This window comes from Parasteatoda tepidariorum, chromosome X1, assembly GCF_043381705.1.
Source record: "Parasteatoda tepidariorum isolate YZ-2023 chromosome X1, CAS_Ptep_4.0, whole genome shotgun sequence".
In the NCBI taxonomy this organism is placed as follows: Eukaryota; Metazoa; Arthropoda; class Arachnida; order Araneae; family Theridiidae; genus Parasteatoda; species Parasteatoda tepidariorum.
In genome coordinates, this window is record NC_092214.1 from 42094637 (window position 1) to 42115876 (window position 21240).

At 26.8% G+C, this 21240-nt stretch overlaps 1 protein-coding gene across 2 annotated transcripts in view; it reads right to left on the bottom strand.

Annotated features, from left to right (window-relative positions):
• LOC107445726 (neuroligin-4, X-linked) overlaps nucleotides 1-21240 on the bottom strand; it is a 195813-nt gene that overhangs the window by 54068 nt on the left and 120505 nt on the right. For both annotated transcript variants that reach the window (XM_016060199.3, XM_016060198.3), the window contains exon 3: nucleotides 10549-10734. In XM_016060199.3, coding sequence (XP_015915685.1) covers nucleotides 10549-10734 — 186 coding nt within the window. The remainder of the gene's footprint in view (nucleotides 1-10548; nucleotides 10735-21240) is intronic.

Sequence of the window (21240 nt, forward strand, 5' to 3'; positions counted from 1 at the left end):
CAAAAAATTTCATTACCAAATGTGATTAAATGTAAACATTTGACAGTATATATAAATTATCTTATATTTTTCCCAAACAATTTTCATGAAAGATATGAAAAATTATTCAATTAACTCATTATTAGAAATAGTCCCCAAACAAACTGCATTAAACATGCCAGGAAAATATATTTTTTCCCTAAAGCGCTACTTTAAATTATTTTAAGATAAATTTTGATAAAAATATATTTCTTGGAAAATAGTTAATAATATTATAGTTTGAAAAGAGTTTTATACTAAGCATTTTTATTATTTATTATGTTTTTATTATAAAACCTTATTAAAAATAAAAATTTCCCTTTTAAGATGATAATACAAAAACAGGTATCTGATAAACAAGCAGCTTAACGTTGTTAACTGTGGCGATAACTTTCATTAAATTACGACATAAAAGTTTTCAAAGACTTTAAAAATGAATATTTATACAGGACAAGTAGCTTTTGTGAGGATTATTTTTTTCTAGCATTTTAGATATACTTAACATTTTAACGACATATATTAATTTTGGATCTTCAAAAATTGCAACATTACATTAAGAAAACCATCTACTTTATTTTTGTTAAAAAGATTTTAATTTTTTTTAAACGAATTATATTTTTTAAACCAGCTTGATGCAATTTTCAAAAATTTCACAGGGGAAACAAAAAACATATAAAATATAATAAAAAATATCTAGGCATTCAAATTTAGATGAATGTCTTTAATGTTTTCAGAAAGAATTCGGTAATCAGAGACATTTTTGTCGTCAAAATTTTTTAGCTTTTAAGAAAATGAAAAATTTTTAGAATCAATCTGATTTCTATACAATAAATAGATCAATTTTGTTTTGTACTTCAAGTACAGCATTGAAACGAAACTATCGATTCTTGCCTTATTTTGTGATTGAGATGCACTTTTTTTAACTGATATCTAGAAAATGTATTTAAAGAATTTTCTTTCTTTCTGTAAATAGTAATGTATTTTTTTCAAAGTTGTCTGCCTTAGTTAGACAGTGACGGAAAAAGAAAAAAGGTATTTCAGAGAAGTTTCCTTTGTTTTCTTAGTCAAAACATAGAAGCCGCACATACCTGCTGCACACAATTCAAGCAGAAAGTATTTGGAAAAGAAACTAGGTTTGATAGAAAGCTGTTTTTTTTTCTTAAAAAAAAACTGAAATAGTCTAGGAGTTCCTTAATGTCTAAGCAAACGATCATCACAGAGAAGGAAAATACTATGTTGGGTCATAAAGTAGATATATTTTTGAGAATATTTTGCGTATAAACCTTATTTTCTTTCAAATATAACATAAAAGTTATTATAGTGTTACTGTCAGTAATGCAGAATGTCATTATAGACTCCTTTCACGAAAATATTATTATATTGTCATGCATTGATATAGCAGATTTGTAAAATAATCTGTTGCAAAATAAGAATATAATAAAAACTTATGCCCACCACAAAAATAATTGGGAGCAAATTTGTTTTTATGTAAATACATCTTCCACAACCTTGGTATTCCTTCAGAATGTTTATGAAGTAAAATGAAGATTAACCATGGAAGTTATGCATTTGTAAAATTAACTTAGAAATTTCTGGAGAAACTTCATATTAAAATGTATTATATTTCTTGCTGTCTAAATTTGTTAGATATTGCTTCTTTGGATTGTGAATTGTTTAGATTCGAGTGAAGCAATATTTCCACCCAAAATGTGCAACTGGAGTATTAAAAATTAGTTTAAAAACACCATTCGATATTTCGAAAATGCAATTACGAACCTGTAAAATAGGTGCAAGTTTTAACTAACTCTAGGAAGGTAGAAAAAGAAATAATATGCTTAATTATACCTCCATGACTCCAGGTAGCTAGTACTTTGACTAAAATGAATGTATTATTTATTCGAAAAATAATTAAATCGTTTTAACACGCACTGAGAAAAATGCATGGATATATGGTGAAAATACCAGAATATGATAAAATTTACTCTGTTACAGGCACTAGGGGAGCACTAATCATTTTTATATTTGCTATCACAATATATTTGCTATGACAGAAACAACAGACATGGCTGAAGACTCTTTACAGAAAGCAGGTAAGTTTTATGTATCGTCCACCAAAAAATTTTGCAGCTCCCTGTCTTTTTTTGAACTGTGAACACCTTGTGTTGAACAGTAAGATTAAATAGTTGAGTGACCCTTAATTTCAATATTTCACAATAGTTCTAAGAAACTCTGTATCTTACCTTAAAATTAACTGGATTTGTATTACTTGTTGGAATTAACTGGGATGTAACTGAATTTCTTTACACATACTATTATTTAGCCCATAGGTGGGTGATGCGATTTCGTGAACTATTGCTGTGGCACCTGGGTGCGAAAGATTGAAGACCACAATTTTAAGTGTTTCTATTGTTTGAAATATACAAATTTTATTTTTTGTTCCTGCTCTTTTCCAACTTTTATTTTCTTAAAACAATAGGAATTGCAACAACATCAACATATAATTTCTACCACGCATGTGGCAATCATGTTTGCAAATTCTGTTTCCCAAATCCCTAAAAACTATTGTTCAATCAAGTTATATATAAGTTATATGTATTTTCAAAATTTTACCATTTTGAAATTTGAGGTAGCAGTAATTATTAAAATCAATTTTCTCTTTTTTTTTTTAAATTTTTGAATTTAAGTCATTTGTTTAAACATTGTGAATAACTTACACAGCATACTAATTTTTCTTGTTATGCTGTCGTTTATCCTACATGCACGCATCGAATAATATAAATAGTTTCATTCCCTTTGACTGTTTTGGAATTTGTAAACTTAAAATTATAGTTTTCCAGTAAATAATACTTGCACAATCTGCCAGGCAATTCAATCATTATTTCATGCGTAATTTATAATCGATATAATTTTTAATTGAATGCATATTTTTATGATACAGGAGGAGGAAGTGGCTGTTGTGAACCTAACTCAAATGATTCTCTGTATTTAAAGTAACAAAAATAAAAGCTAATAAAATACAAAAATAAAGATGATTGTTGTTGTTAATTTACGTCGCACTAGAGCTGCACAATGAGCTATTGGAGACGGTCTGGGAAACATCCCGGAGGATGATCCGAAGACGTGCCATCACAATTTTGATCCTCTGCGGAGGGGATGGCACCCCCGCTTCGATAGCCCGACGACCTGCGCGCGAAGTCGAGCACTTTACGGTAGCACAGTTTAACGAGGACCAATACCGCACACCCTCGGTCCCTACGCAGACTGATCCAAGTGGTCACCCACCCGCACACTGACCGTAGTCAGTGATGCTTGACTTCGGTGATCTGCTGGGAACCGTGTCTTAACGATCAGTCCACTGCGGGACAAAATAAAGATGAACTAACACAAAAATTTAAAGTAAATGAAAGAAAATAGAGAAAATAAATTATTAGGTCTTCAGGAATCAAGTATTTAAAAAAACGCTAACCTTGTATAGGAAATAAATACAAGGTTATAATTAAAGTTTCCTGTAAGGACCAACGTGGTATCCTTTCTTGTACCAGCTTTTAGATGAAACTTGGTGTATATGATACATGAACAATAAGATAAAGAAATCTGCAATTAAAAATAGCTGAAGTTTTGTCCGCCAGGTGGGAGATGCACATAAAGAAGAGAAAACATAATAATATGGCATAAAATAAATCATTAATGATAGTAAAAGTCCAAAATGCTTTCTATTTTTGTTATAAATTTGTTTAAAATGCATTTAAAAGAATTTAACATAGACACAAAGTGTTTCTTGGTCTATTACGGCTGCATAACGTGCTATGCTTGTCAGTTTCATTTGCTTTTGCCTCTAACTCTATGGTCTCTTTCTTCAAGTTTAGCAATTGTCATTTACAACTCTTTCTGTAACAGCATAGTGCACAATTATTTCGTGGCTGTGACTATAGTTTCTTCAGTTGCTCAAAACTGCATAAGTCAAAAGCGTCATCTATTGATCGAAATAAGAACTATTTTCATAGTAGCTTTTTCCTTCTGGTCCATTTAATGTATATACTAAATTTTACTCACATCCATCCTCTAGAAATGAGTATATGTGCATCGGTGGATATAACGGTGGATATTTAACAATAGCATCTTTGACTACAATCTCTCGTTGCAAGAGGAATGAGAAAAAAAAGAGTTCATAAACATTTTCAAATTTTAGTTTTATTTTATTAATTGCCAAACACAGGTGTTATTTAACACGTATTTTCCCGAATAAGAATAATTTGTTTCACGAAATAATAAATAATGAGAGTTTGAAGCAGTTCGCTTTGTTATAAATGAGGTAAGTGTCATCTGATCATAAATTATAACCAGAGTCATTAATAAATGAATTATATGGTGAAGAATGGAATGTGCTAACGACAATGTATTTTTTTTTTTAAATTTGAAAGTTTCCTTAAAATTTTTTCGATTAATCACTAGCTATCATGGTAAGTTAATAAAAATCAAACTTTACGTGAAATTTATATCAAGCAGTGTTGCATTAATTTGAGGTATCTTGGTTAAAAATAACCGGGACAATCTTAAGCAGTTTATTTTTCAAGCATTTTTAAAAATTTCGTGGGAGTTCAAAATTAATTATGCTCTAGGCATGCATTTGAATGAGTATACGTTAATAATGTTTTAAGATCTTGGAGAATTTTTACAGAATTGTATGTTCACTATACAACGCTAAATGTTGTCTTTTTTCCCTCTATAAACGTTTTAAATTCTGATTACCAATATTATACAATTTTTTTCCTTACTTGACAGAATCAAAAAGCTATACCGAGTTTTGTAATGAGATACTCCCAAAAATTGAATTTAGGAAATTTTAAACCTAGACATTCACAGAGACAATTTTCTTTTATTTCCATTATTGTCAAGGATATTCGATATATTTCTTAAAATAGCTGTGTAAAACACATTTGGTAAAATAATATACTTGATTTATTTCTTCGCTTTTTCATTTTTTATTTATTTATTTATTTTTTTGCAAATCTCCTGATTATATTTTAAATTTCAAGAGCGATACTAATAAAGACAATTTTCGGTCAAACTGTTTTACGTTTAACCAAACCTTTCGATTTTTTTTATATTTCCAAAACATTATTAAAATAATATATTGTAGTTCCTGAAAATATTGTTTTTCTTTGGTTAAAACTTATAAACGTGAAATATATCACAATTAATACCACTTGTGCTCTTTTCGCATATACATACACGCGCTTTTCCTAATATAGCACAAAAATAACTTTTTCTTCTCCAGGATTTTTCCGGAAAAAAATATGTTTCAACATATTTCTAAAGTTGACCATATTCTAAGGATTTGTAACATTTAAATATTTCTGTTCTGAAAACTTAGGCTACGTATTAATAAGCAAAGATCACTTTCGAAAATTTGTACTTTATTAGAAGTTACAGCAAAAACTGGAGACTTGAGCAATATGTAGCATATGCGATTTTTATAAATGCAGTCATAAATTGTTGCACAATTTAATCCATAAAGCCTTTTTTCACAATTTCATCTTGTCGAAGTCATGGAAAAAGCACATTCTCACTTAGTTTTTAATATATAAAAGGAAATTCTCTGCAGTTTGATATTTTTTATTTTTTTTATAAAACTTACGTTTCTAAATTTTTATTTTTGCATATTGACAATTTTAAATATCCCACAAGATTTACAAAATTGCTCAATACAACATCTAAGAAAATATTACTATATGAAATGAAACAAAAATGAAAAAAATAGGCACTTAAATTTTTGAGTTTTGAAGTCTTCCGTAAAACTTACATTTTAAAATTTATAATAATAGTAATAATTCTAGAAGATTATTACATACGTTATAAATTTTGATAATTAAAAAAACTCAAGGTAAGATTTTACCTCTGAAAAGCTTCACTTAAATTAAAATACTTGAATGAGATAAATTTCTATCTATTCTAGAAAGTTATTGATATTAAACTGATCTACATTGTAAACCATTTCAAATCTAATTGCGATAAAAAGTACTGACAATCTGGGTGAAGACCATTTTACCGTAAAATCCACTTCTTTGTATAGCATTTTATACCTTAATTTTACCAGTAATATTAATTTAAGTACAGTGATTCAGTGATTTTACAGTAAATATTACTGATAAAATTAAGGATTATCACATTGTATCGTGAAATTTCACGGTAAAAAGTACCGGCATTCCGTGTGTCGGAACTTTTTTTCCGGAATTTTTAATAGTGCAAATTTTAGTTGTTTAAGCATGTATGCATAAAAGTAGAAAATATGTTCCAAATAAATTTACGTGAAATATTTAAAAAGTAATAATAATGCATAGGGTTATCTGTATACCAATTACTTTAAAAATGCCATTTGCGATTAAAAGCAATAATACAAAACCAGTTTTCTCTCGATTTTGTTATTTTATAAAGAAAAAACAAATGCATTCTGTAATTAAAAATATTATATGCTGCTTTCTATTATAAATTGACTCAGCTTGCTAAATAACGAAATGTGATTTATTCCGATTTATTCCAAAAATATTACTTACGTCGCTATTTTTCGTCAAAATATCAAACATCATACATTTCTGTAACGCAAAATATTGCTAGATATTGAGCAGAAATTTGCATGCACAATGATTGCAATTTTGAAGAAATTGCGAGAAGATGATTTTCATTATTTTGGAAGAAATTTATTTGTAATGAACAGGTTGACGCTTGTTGTTCCAAGATATTTAATTTTGAATTCCAAGCAAATAGCAAAATGCATAATAAATATTGCAGTGTTATTTTAAGAGAAAATGATAAAATAAAATGAAACGAATCACAAAGTATTTTCTAGTCTACAAAGCAAACGAATACACATTTGTATAAAAATATGCCAACAAAAAAAAGTGAATATATTTGTTGAAAGTACCTTTCAACACCAAATTCTTTCATGATTGTTATGATTTCATTTCCTTTCGAATTCTCAGGTGAGGCGACTGACGGTTGAAGAAATAAGCATGAATATATTTCAATTTCAAAAAATAAGATCGAAACAATTCTTTTCCATCAACAAAAAGATTTTGGAACGAGATTTTTTATCACTGCTCTAAATAAACATTATAGTTCATTTCCTCTTTTTTGTTGTTGTTTTCTCACCAAGAAACTTATTTGACATGAATTTTGCAATATTGAAAGATGTAAAAATGAGGAGGGAGAGAGACATCTTACACTATGCCATGATGAAACAGCAACAAAGCATATTTATTTAAATTAAACTAAGTACTCTTATGCGAATAAAATTCAAATTTGGAAGATTCAAATTATGCGAGAATTTCCAAATAGTAGAATAAACACAATTTTTTAATACAATTCAATGTATTACCCTATGTAAACGTACCACCCAAGATTTTTATTTATTGAATAGCCTATTTAAATGGAAAGACATTTTTAATTATTATTTTCTCAACTGTATCTGTTCCTAAGACAGAATTATTACATTTAATATTCATCAATTTGTAAAGTATCAGAAAAAGTACACTTTTTTACACATAAATATTACTAAACTTAATTTAATATATTAAATTCTTCTAAAGACTAATGATAAATATACTATTTAACCAGTTTGTTTTTCCTTGTTTCATTGAAAAATTTAGCATAATTTGCATCGGTTAAAAAACTATTTTTTTAAATGATTGTTATCTTACAATTCATATATTTCATTTTTTTATATTTAAATTTTTTATATTATTATTCCTTGTCTATTTACTACAAGAAAATAAAGTGTGGTCAAAACTACCAGAATATGTTAAGATTACCGTGTTTCTGGCTCCATGGGAACACCAAAGCGTTTTGGTAATGGTTTTGGTAAAATTAGTAATGAAATATGGTGTTTATAATTATGGTGAAATTGGGTAAATGTTTTAAAATTTGACAATTTTATCATGATACCATAGAGTATGGTATGAGAAACATTTATTCGTCTAAATTTACATTTCTGTTTTGTATTTTTCACTAACTGTGTGGTAATAAGAACTATAATTTCGAAATGCAGAATTTCTGGTAAACCGCTAGCATATGAAAGGAGAAATTACCAAATGAAAGGTTTAAATACCGCATACTTTGATTTCATAAACCAAAATTTAACCAGAAATGTCATTACCATTCAGTAGGGCAATTGTCCAGAATCCAGTAATTTGTAATTGTAATTGTAATTTTCCCTGTGATTTGTTTATTTATTTTTAAACTTTTTTAACGGTTCCGTTCAATAATAGCAGGATCGCCAAACGTAAGTTTAATCCAGTCTTTTCATTCAATTAACGACATTATAAAAGATTCTCATCTAATTTAAAATGTCCTTAGGCATTAAAATATAAGTACACTGAGCTTTTGTACTCAATTTCGTAGTAAGAACTCGATTTCGTTAGCGTTGAGCTAAATCACGAATTCCTTTTAATTTCTTAGCGATAATAGTTAGTGCATTTGCTCTGATTAATTTCCTTTGAGAGAAGGTGTACTGATTAAAACCTCACTATATTTGTCCGCATTATTAGAATTCCATTATAACTAAAATTAATTTCGAAAAGACAAAAATTATTTTATACTAAATATGTATATGTACAAATGTAGTTTTCACCGAGTATTGACAGTTGTAAATTTTGTAAAAAATGTAAGAATTTTTCTCATGAAAATCTTATTGCTGAGTAAAAATCAGTCGATAAAAAATAGCCCAAATCATACTTTTTCACTGAAAGAAAGAAATATTTTGAAAGGTTTGTACTTTTCGGTTATGGCAAATATTTGTGATAATAATAATTCTTTGTCAATAATAATACTCTGCGTTTACTTAATCGTGCAAATCAATCAATAATCAATGCAAAATTATACCGTTAATACTTATTCATACTTAATATTTTATTGTATCTGATACATCATTAGTCTTTTTTGAAAATACTTTTTTCTTCTGATTTATGTTTAGAATAAAAGTAATTAATATAGATGCAATGTTCATAATACTATGTTTTTGACAGATTAACAATATATGCAAACATTTTTACTTTAACATGTATTCGAAAACAATGTTTGGGCCAGTAGAAGTCTTTTTCGAGCAAGTATTTTGTAGAATATAGCAGACATATGAAATTAAATTTTTTTAAGCCTTGATATCTGATATCTTACGTTTTAAAATACAGCGTAATTAAAAATGTATCTTAAACGACATAATTTAAACAGTTCTTAATCACAATACCAATATCCCTAAAAGTAACAGAAATCCTGGTCTTCTGGGTAAACGTTCTCCTTGCAGTTAGTTTGAGGTTTGTAGTGCAAAAGGTAGAGAAGAATTTTTAGAACACGCCTTTTTAAACTTAATATTTCCGACTGCTTTTACCATTAGAAAATTTAATCAAGATCTTGCGTATATAGATACATAAAATGTTTTATAACTCATATAATACATTTGTAAAATTTTCTACAAAATTGTAACGGAAGTTCCATGGATATTTTTTATTTGATTTAACTAAGCATTTGCAATTTCATTTATAGTAAATATATATCAAATTTATTAGAATATATGTCATCATTTATTAAATTACTGAATATATTCGCTATATTAAACCATAGTGAATACTTTCTGAAAATCAATGTCTGATTGAACGAAGTAATAATTTCTTTCTCTGTCGCATGTGATTTTTCAACAGATTTCAGACACTTTGGTATCACTGATTTGAAGTCTGATATCGATTTCTTTCTCCAAATTACAGTTTGTTTAAATAACATTTCACTCCGTTTTTTGACTGCAGATACAAGTTGCTGGCAAACGGGGTCGCACACATGTTCCAACAGGTTTCTAGGGAAGTTAGGACATATCATCAGAAATAAAACTTTATGTGAACCCATACCTGGAAAAGTCTTCATACGCTTCTAGGGGTGCTTCCTGATTATGTTTCTTCATGTGTTTCTGATCAGGACATATTAGGGGAACCTTCTCTGGACGTTTGTTACAACATTTGCGCTAATCCTTCTTATAAATAACGTTTTTAAATTTGACCATTTCGACAAAAAATAAAATAAAAATGTCATTTTAATGTCATTTTTCGAGCGAAACTAGTTTCAGATTTGAAGTCCCCTTACCCATATTTGACAAGCTCAAGTGCCTGTATAAATATGAAAAAAAATGATCCCCAGTGTTATTCACAGGACTTCCATGAAAAGTAGCCTTTTAAAACTGTACACGTTTTTTTGTTTCGAAAAAAAATATTTCGGAGCTAAATTCTGTTTGAAATGTCCACTTGGATATGTTAGACGTAAATGTGTATTCCAATAAGAAAAAAAAATAGATGTAGAATATTTATATAATCGATACAGTTACAATGTACGAAATATACAACCAATTTAAATCTCCAATAAAAAAGTAACCTATGTTCTGCTTTTTTTAGATAAAATAAGCTATGATATTTAACAAAATCTTAATCAATTTATTTTATGATAAATGTGTCGTCGCATATAGTTCTGGACATGTGAATTTTGAAATGAACGTACCTTTGGCCCTTGGTGAAAACATGAGTAAATGAGCACATGACGCTCCAAAACCATGACCTAATAAAGTAACATTTCTTGGATCTCCTCCAAAATGGGCAATATTTTCTTGAACCCAACGTAAAGCTGCTATTTGGTCCATCAAACCGTAATTACCTCTTGAAGTAGTCTCCATGGCTGGGAGAAATCCTGTTAAGAATAAAAATCAGATTTTTAGAACATTAACTTCCATTCATTACGTATAGTACATTAACAAACATCATCAAATGACAAAAACTATGCGTGTTAAATTACACTTCTAAGCAAAAGTAATAAACTAATTAAGTAAATAAAAGTATAAGTCTACCAAACTTGAATAAATGTTACCAATTTTGAGTAAATTTAAATATATTATATTTTTCAATAAATACAACAGCGAGTTGAGATTTTTAGGGCAGATTTAAAATTAGCCGTTCATATTGAACAGTTAGACTTAGTTAATGACCATAAGAAAATGCAAAAGGCTGTAAACTCTAACTGTATAATTTTAAGCGTCAGCTGTTTAACAGTACCTATGTCTGGAAAAGTACATTAAATAGACTTGAGTGTTAGACAAATAATGCTATTGGACAGAACTTTCAGACGCGGTATTTTCACTGGCTAGACAAAACTTAAAAATAGCTCTATATCTAGTTAAATTCATTTGCATTGATGTAGTGCACTAGTAAATAACCTCAAGTGATTGATCGAGTGTTACGTTACCTCCTGAGAAATATGATTTATTTATTATTAAAATATTTCGGGAGATAATTTCAAACATATTTAAAATACAATTAGAGTGCCTCAAGGGGTAGTAAACTAATTTAAATTACTAGTGACACAAGTCAGAAAACAATCTGGTAATGGCCGATGTGTCTTTAAAATGCAAATCAAATCACTTTTCAAATGAAATATAATATCGCGTTTTCTATTACCGTTGACAAAACTGAGAAAGAGTCATTCAAATATATATATATATATATATATAATTGNATATATATATATATATATATATATATATATATATATATATATATATATATATATATATATATATATATATATATATATATATATATATATATATATATATATATATATATATATATATATATATATATATATATATATATATATATATATATATATATATATATATATATATATATATATATATATATATATATATATATATATATATATATATATATATATATATATATATATATATATATATATATATATATATATATATATATATATATATATATATATATATATATATATATATATATATATATATATATATATATATATATATATATATATATATATATATATATATATATATATATATATATATATATATATATATATATATATATATATATATATATATATATATATATATATATATATATATATATATATATATATATATATATATATATATATATATATATATATATATATATATATATATATATATATATATATATATATATATATATATATATATATATATATATATATATATATATATATATATATATATATATATATATATATATATATATATATATATATATATATATATATATATATATATATATATATATATATATATATATATATATATATATATATATATATATATATATATATATATATATATATATATATATATATATATATATATATATATATATATATATATATATATATATATATATATATATATATATATATATATATATATATATATATATATATATATATATATATATATATATATATATATATATATATATATATATATATATATATATATATATATATATATATATATATATATATATATATATATATATATATATATATATATATATATATATATATATATATATATATATATATATATATATATATATATATATATATATATATATATATATATATATTTACTTTTTTTCCACCACGTAACAATAAGTTTCTTCTTTTTAGATTTGTTAGGAGATACTATAACTCCACAGATTTTCCCTACTTAAAAAAAAGAAAAAATTCAATTAGAAACTTTATGAGTAGAGTCATAGACCAAGACACAGTAACACCAAGCAACAAATAATAAAAAAAAATTTGATCAAAAGCGACATTTGGCGAACAAGGAGATGCCTGATTTTGAAACTCAGCGTAAGCAAGATTTGGTCGAACTTGACAATTTTAACTGTAAAATAAACGGAGATTTTCAAACGCATTTAAAACGTGGGATTTGATCAGTTTTCTCCATTCATTTGATAGAATATCCAGAACTTAAAAAGAAAAAAAATAGAGGAGAGGACCGGTTTTGCAATCAAAGATACAAACAAACGTTATTATAAAACAATGTAGTTAAACGTGTCGTTTAATTGGAAAACCGTTTTAGTCTATTTTATTTAAAAGTATATTTTATTAATTACGTAAATCCCACAGCATTAAATCAAATCTAAAGTTAAAAGCTTTATTGCTAGAAAAATGAAGCTAAATAGCTGACGTAAAAGAAAGCACTTAGCTTTCCAATGAAAGATATATTCACTCCTACCTTAATTTGTTGGGCATATAACGCATCTCAAATAAACTCACGTGTCTTTAACAATATTAATTGCATGGACGAAAGCCACATAAGCTCTAGCTAGTGGTTTTCATCGAGTACTAGAAATCGTTTCTATTTCGACTCCCTAAGCTACGGAAGCATTGATTCGCGAGTGCAGATCGAACCGTGGACTGGTAAGCAGCAACTAAAGCATTCAACAAATTCCAACTTCCTGAACTCCAATCTCGTTAAGATCCGGTGCAAGATTGTGAACTGATGTAGAAGAAAGTAATTACACCCAGATAATTTCTGTGCTGACTACTGAAGTGTGTAGTGGGAGAGTGTGACAAATAAGACGAAAACAAATCACGGTTTTCTTAGATTTCCTTCGACTGTAACGGGACGTAAATTAATAACCGGAAATAATGGGAGCATTACTTCTTTCGGGTTCCAAATATCGGATATTTAAAGATTACTTTTACCAAAATTAAAGTTTTAGTGCGAAAAATTAAACCGCGATTGTTAACATTATTTGAAATGACCGATACCGATGTAATTTTAGTAATGAAACTTAGTTTCCAAATACTTGTAACCTAATAAATCGGGAAAATATTCAGCATGTGTTTTATTTATTAGAACTATTTTTATCACACATTCAATGTTATTTGATACAATCCAATTTTTTTTGGTTTTTGATAATTTCATGCTGCCCCCGTATTATATTTACAATGAATAGAAAATAAGAAAGAATGTGCTTGCTTTTTTTTTGGATCATATAGCACAAATCTTTTATTTTTTTACTTTTAGAACTAATTCACCCAGACTTATTTGAAACTACTTATTTGAGACTTATTTGATACTCCCTTGAAAGTTTAGGAACAGTTTCCGTTATGTTTTATGGGGTATCCTTTATTTCTAATTTTATGCTGCCCATATATTGAATCCTTCACATTCATCTATCACATCAAACCACAATAAATAACTCTGAATATTCCATCCGCAAACTTAATAAAAATTTCGTAAAATAGTTTTCTTTAAATATAATAAAATAAAATACATCGGTATAATACATGATATAATAAATTAAATTATGTAATAAAATAAAATGCATATAATAAGGCAAAATACCTAAGGCATATTCGCTGATCACAGACTCTTACACTAAAGTAATATCTGCTTTTTAATATCATATTCAATTTCTAATATATTCCGCATTGAAGATATATTCCATTAGAATTTATGATTAATAAGAAGAACTTAAATTAGTTTTCAAAACTCAAAGATGATAGAAAACATATGCTCACAGAAATCATGCTAAACGCAATTATTGACAACATTATTTAGGGTTTTTACTTTGCTTACTGTACATTTTGCGTACTGCCAGTAATGATTGATCTGCCACATGTCTGATTCAAACTACTGAGCTCACAAAAAGGGTTCTGAGTGAGTTAATCAGAAATTATAATAATTTTCAAAGCTTTTTTTCTTATGAATGTGAATTAAATTATTTTTATGTATTCACCTTTGGTACTCGAATATTTTACGCATTGTATTGATATATTTTTTTCTGAACATATTCCGACAAATATATGAAATAGTTTTAAATATCACATGCGAGTAAAAATAGTGAACAGCTCTTCTAAAGGAAATCAGCACTACACAAGTATTTAAGACCAACACTCTGACCTAGCAGCTTATTGGACAAAAAGTGTTTAGTGTTTATAAAAATGAAACCCCCTCAGTGTATTTTAAATAAAACTTATAGTAAGAACGTGTGCTACAACTTTATTTGTTTCCCTTTAAATTAAATAAGAAAGAAAGAAACTATAATGAAACTAAAGCACATATACACAACATGATTTGAGTCCATGATTGCATTTTTATTGCGTTTTCCAGGTTTCTTTTCTACTTAAAAAATGGATCAAATGTACTAAAACTTAGATAAAACAAGTCCACTTTTTTAGTATTATTTATATCAGCTTTAAAATAATACATGAGAAACTGATTAAGAAAAAGGAAGCTTCTTAAGAAATTAATGTTTTAAATGGAAAATATTTCTCGTTTTTTGAATATCGATAACGTTGTTCAACTTTTTCCAATAATTTTTGTTTAAAATAAAAAAAAACTTTAATTCTATTCAAAAGTTTCATCTTTTCCAGGAATTTCAAGTTACAAAAATACTTTTGTTGGTAGCCGCATGATTATTTCCTATATATATCCTCAAGGGTCTAAGGTAAAAGAGGAATGGAAATGTTTAGGGAAGAAAGTAGAAAAGAAACCCAAGTATCCTAAACAAGAAACATCTTGAAACCACAAAAGAGCCTTGGGCGAAAATCTTTCGATCGATTCCATTATTTTTAGAGAGCAAAAAACAACGTGTTTCATCAGAAACAAGATATTGTATGTTGTATACGTCATATATATATATAATACATTACATTATATTCACCTTTGGTACTCGNATATAGTGTAATATAATATAATAATATAATATAATATAAATATAATATCATGTAAAAGAATAAAAAAGAAATATAGTAAAATAATTGAATAAACGCTAAAATTCTCTCTTTAGGCAGCATTCTCTTACGGCAAAGGCGAATTCGAAATTTCAAATTTCGAAATGAAGAATATTTATCCTAAGATTAAAAATACTCTTTATAATGCCCTAATGCTTCAAACAAAAAATTAAATGATAGCATAACTGCAAGTAAGTTTTAAAAAAAATAAAGGAAAACAAACTCACCGATATTGAACAAAAAAAGGAAAAATTGGATATATTAATCAAACATTTAACAAAATTACTAAGAAGAAAAAATATTAAGAACATTCATTCAGGTGTCATCGTACAATATTTTTAGTAAAAATATAGTAGTTTAAAATTCAGTGCTGACATCCGGGAAAAAATACTTTAAGAAAAATAACAAAATTTAGAAAAAATGTTAGAAACAAAACCCAGAATAAGAAATGCAGTTAATAAAACCAAATTTGTAATTAAAAGATCAGTTTTCTTAAACCATTCAAAAGAATTAAGTTCATTAAACTATTCAAAATAAGGATAGAAAGTCATTTATAGACATTACCCTGCATTCATACATTATTTCACAACATTAAAGTCTTCGCGTATTACTCCGGCGGTGACGTTTATAGTTCAAATCCCTTATCCATATTTACTTTAAGAAGAAAACAAAACAAATAAAACTGCCTGTTACACTGGGCAATAAAAATTAAAATTTAAAAATTTCTACAAATTAATAGTTAAATTAACAAATAGATCAATCAGTATAGAATAATTATGTCTAAATTCATCTATTATGTTCACTGGCATAAGGAGTAGCTTATCATAGTTAGTTTTTACCTTAAGAAATATAAGTCAGATCTAATACTATAAGCAGAAAGGAAAAAAAAAATACTGTCTTAATGAATTTATGATTTCGTTTCAATGAAATTGAAAAAATGAATAAGAAAAGTTTTAACGAATTACGATCTGTTTTAAAATGATCTTTATCTCTTAGAAATTTCCTATAATTGTAATTATTTTTGTAAAATCAACGAATCTGATTGGTAATTATAGTGGAAAAAATCTCATTGGTTGCGTTTGTGAATTGATAATCTTCTTTAAAAAGCTTAAATCTCTCCTTTTGTGAAAAACTGTAAAGGAAATTAGTCTATCTTCATTAATTTTAAAAGCTAAATCTAGAAAATGGATTGAAAGATTTCCGAAATTAGTTTTGTTAAGAATTAATTTACTGTGATAAATTTGTCCAACTAAAATCAAAATTAATAACCAAAAGATCATTAATAAATCTGAGAAAAGAGGAATTTGTAAGAAGATTACGATTATGAAATGCCTTAACATATCAATATTCTGGGGTAAAAGAGAAAAAAAATATTGCACACATTAGTACTAAAATATTGTTCGTACCATTATTTTTGGTGAAAAAGTCAGTCATTAAATAGAATATAATTGTTAAGATCAATATGAACTAGGAATTTTCAGCTTTTTATCATCGAAATGAGGAATATTTATCCTAAGATTAAATTATCATTAACTTTAAATAGGCTATGAAGTTTAAGTACGTCATCAGGAAATTTACCAATTGGAAGGGAGGTATATAGGGTTCCGAAATAAATTCAGCTAAGAAAATTTTATTTTATTCAAACTTTTGGTGTTTTCAAAATTTGAGCGTTATTTTTGATATTCCAAATCTCGTGATTATTATTTTTAGTACATTCTCTTTAATTTCGTGGAGTTCTCATTTAGGAATCAGCAAATGTCAATTTTTTTCATGTTACTATTGACGCCACTAGCAATAAATCTGAATTTATTTGGGATTTCATGGAATTTCGGATTAGAAAAAAGAAAAGGAAAATTATTATTATTATTTGATTTAACTTTAAGTCTAATTTTATAAATAGTTTTAATTTTATAAGTAATAATGCCCTTATTTGGGGCAAGATTTTTGTAGTTAATACTGCTGTTTAAGCCATATGGAAAAATAGATTCATTAATAATCACATATTTATATTCGACTTCGTGATGAGTTCTTTAGGTTTTTTTTTATAAAATCTAGAGCTTCTATAGAAATTTTTATCAAAACCATACAAAGACCACAGAGACCCTGCTCCCTACCAACCAGGCTATCCCGTCCTATCAAAAGAGGTGATTTTTATTAGTTATTATAAATAATTATTGATAGTAACTGAATTAATAGGGGAAAAAGAATTGTCAGATTAGCTTGGAATATTATCAGGTATACATTTTCCTGGTATTCGTGCCACTGATGGTTTCCTTCTTTTAAGATTAAGAGTCATTTTCTGGTATACATTTAGCTAGTTTTTCTTACATTAATATTTTTCGTCATCTTTTATTATTAATGATAACTGACTATTATTAATAATGAACTAGTAAGCGGTGATAAGTTAAAATTGCGCTTAAAAAAATGTTTTATTGAACATTGAATTTTTCTGATAATCTTCGCAATATTTTTCATTAGCAATATTTTTAAAAGGGGAAGAAAAATAATGTGGTGCTTCTTCCTATATCCTTCCTACATTTCATCCATTAAACCAAAGATTGCATTTAATCTTACCCTACAAGCTATTCAAATCGGGAGGAGCAGAAGCCTGTTTTCGTATGACTCAATTATGAAACCGTTTTTGTGTATTCTAATAGTTAATATTCTGCTCAATGGTTATAATTTTATACTCAATGGTTATAATTATCCTACAAATACGGAGTTGATTGATAGACCTTCAATTAAATTATTCATTTTAATTATTGTTCTTAAGCTTCTAATAGAAAATTCCTCCATCAATTGATATCAACTGGACAATTGAACCTATACTTCTACCTATTGTTCTACCTACAGTTCTACCTAAATAATGCGAGATTATGTACAGTTTTGGCATTTCACCAAAAACTTTACTTCTTATGCTAAGATGTGCTATTACTCCCACCGTATTCGACAGTTTTTTCATCGTCGGTTTATTACTAGCTTTATTCACCCTTTTTATTTTAAATGGTAAAGTCCTCGCACTTCAGACTAAAACATCAAAAATGACTTAAATAAGTGGAATCGTGCAACGCAATTATAACTATATAGTAGAATCGTGCAACGTGGAATCGTGCAACGTAATTAGAGTGGAATCGTGCGACACAATTAGCGTTGAATCCTGCAACGCAATTAACGTGGAATCGTGCGACGCAATTTATAACTTTTGTATCATGCAATTGCATACCAGCTACTTTTAATCCCTTCCATTATCATTTTTCCCAGTGGTATTGAAATGGAATTAAAACTTCAATTTTAAGCAAACAAAAACATTGTATTTGAGAAAACTTAAGTTGACAACCATGATAGTAACGCATATTATTATATGTGCTTAATTTTTGTAAGAATAGTGGTGATCAATATCATTTAAAAATTAAGATTATAAAAGAAAAAAATAGTATATAATTACTACCACTTCAAATATGAAAATAAAATCTTCCGGAAAATCCGGAAGAGTTGGCAGGTATGCAATTGCCATAAAGATGAAGAAACGTACAGGACCAAAGTTTCGAATAAAGTATTTATGTACTATAAGAAAACAATCTTTTAATTTTCAAAAAGAAAAAAAAATAGAATTAATTTCTGAATAATCCAATAATAACTCAAAGCAAATATGTGTTACTCTAATAAGTTTAAATTTCATAAAATGTTTCTAGGCGAAAAATGTTCGAAGCTCACAAACAGATTATTTATATTGCCTCTTTCGTAAGAAGCTTATTTTCCGCTGATATTAATTCCGTTTAAGAAAAGTGAAGCAATTCATTTTATCCTTTGAAAAAAAGGAAAGAATCTGTTGGTGATAGTTTGATGGCATTATAAATTATTTTCGTTCGTAATCCTTGCATTTCCATCACTAAATTGATAATAACAATTTAGTTTTTTAGTTTTACTTACTTAAATTTATTTTTTAAAAATAATCGTTTTTTAATCGAATTTTGATATGAATAAGTTTAAAGTCTGAATTGTTTAAATTCTCAACTTCTTTCAGTGAAAACAATCCAATGCTATAAGTTAGGTCGTTGTGTAATCAATTAGATTGCGTGATTTTTTGAAGGAAAAAAATTCCTGTAATATTTCAAAACTGTTCAAAGATGGGCATCGGTGCTCACTTCTATTTACCATATAGGCTGACTTATCTTGAGTTTTGTGAATAGTTTTGCTTAGTAAATGAAAACATATTTCATTTTATTTTTACTTTATTTTAATGCTTATTGTTAGATATATATTATATACACAGACAGCGAAGAGAAGATTTGGTTTTGTAGGTTCAAACTTCAATTCACTTGCATAATAATAATGAATTTAAAAAAAACGGGATTTTAACTTTATGATTTGAGTAGTGTTATTGTGTAATGCGAAGAATTTGTGCAAGTATAAATATTAGATTGACAATCTCAATTACAATGGCATGCATTTTCAAGCATTGCTTCTGTTAGTGATGCAATAAAAACATTTTGTTGTAAACGTGAGGTTAATTCATAATTCTCGTTGAAAATGGGAATTAGGATTTAGTATTCGAAAAAAATTCGTAAATTTTAATTTTATTCTAAGTGGGTAGAGCTCATTAAAACAAACAGTACAACCTACACATTAGGCAGTTGGGAAAAAAACTATAAAATTAAATTTCATTCAGAAAAATATGATTTTTTTTTGTCTTCAACTATGTACAAGACGTAACACTAGTCTTCTAAATGTTTCAGCTTTGTGGTGATCACTAAAAAATATTACCACCAGAAATAAAAATAGTATTTACTTTGAAAGGAAATTCTTAAAATCGTTTATTTAATCTATTTTGAAGCATTTAAATCTAAAACAAAAATATAAAGCAGTCAAATCCAAAATAAAACAATTTAAAAAAACAATTCAAGGAAAAAAATTATCAGGAAATTCAACGGCAAATTGACAATCAGAAAATACAATTTAATAATTCCTGTTTTTAATTAATATGAATAAAATTATTTTTTGTTTTTCCAATAAGTACCAAATGTTTATGTTATTAATTATGATAATTAAGTTCACGTGCGCAAGAAAACAACGCAATCACCATACACTAGGAATCTATTTTCAATATTTGTGTTTAGTAAAAAAAATATTAAGTGGAACTTGGTTTTTATTCAAATAGAGTATAATGAAAACGCAGTATTAATACCGAGTGAAAGATAGTTGATACTACTCGTGTGTGGACGAACCAATAAAAAAATTGGTATGAAGAAAATTCCGCAACTGATATTAGAAAATATTAAAGTATAGACGGCTTACATTTTGGAAAAAAAACATATTAAAATTAATTAAAATATCCTAATGCAACAGCGTTTTAAGCATTTTTTCCCATTTTGAATGTAACGAAATTAATTTGAACCAATAAAATAAATGGCTTAAGGTCAAAAGTGAAAAAGCAAGGGATAAGCTAATTACTGTGTTAAATTAGTGCAAGTTAGTAAATAAATAACGAATAATTAAATTGTTCAAAATTAACCCACATTTTATACAAATCCCATAGCGTTCATAGTTGTCTAATACCGATGAACCATATTTTTTTCTAGCTTAAGATTG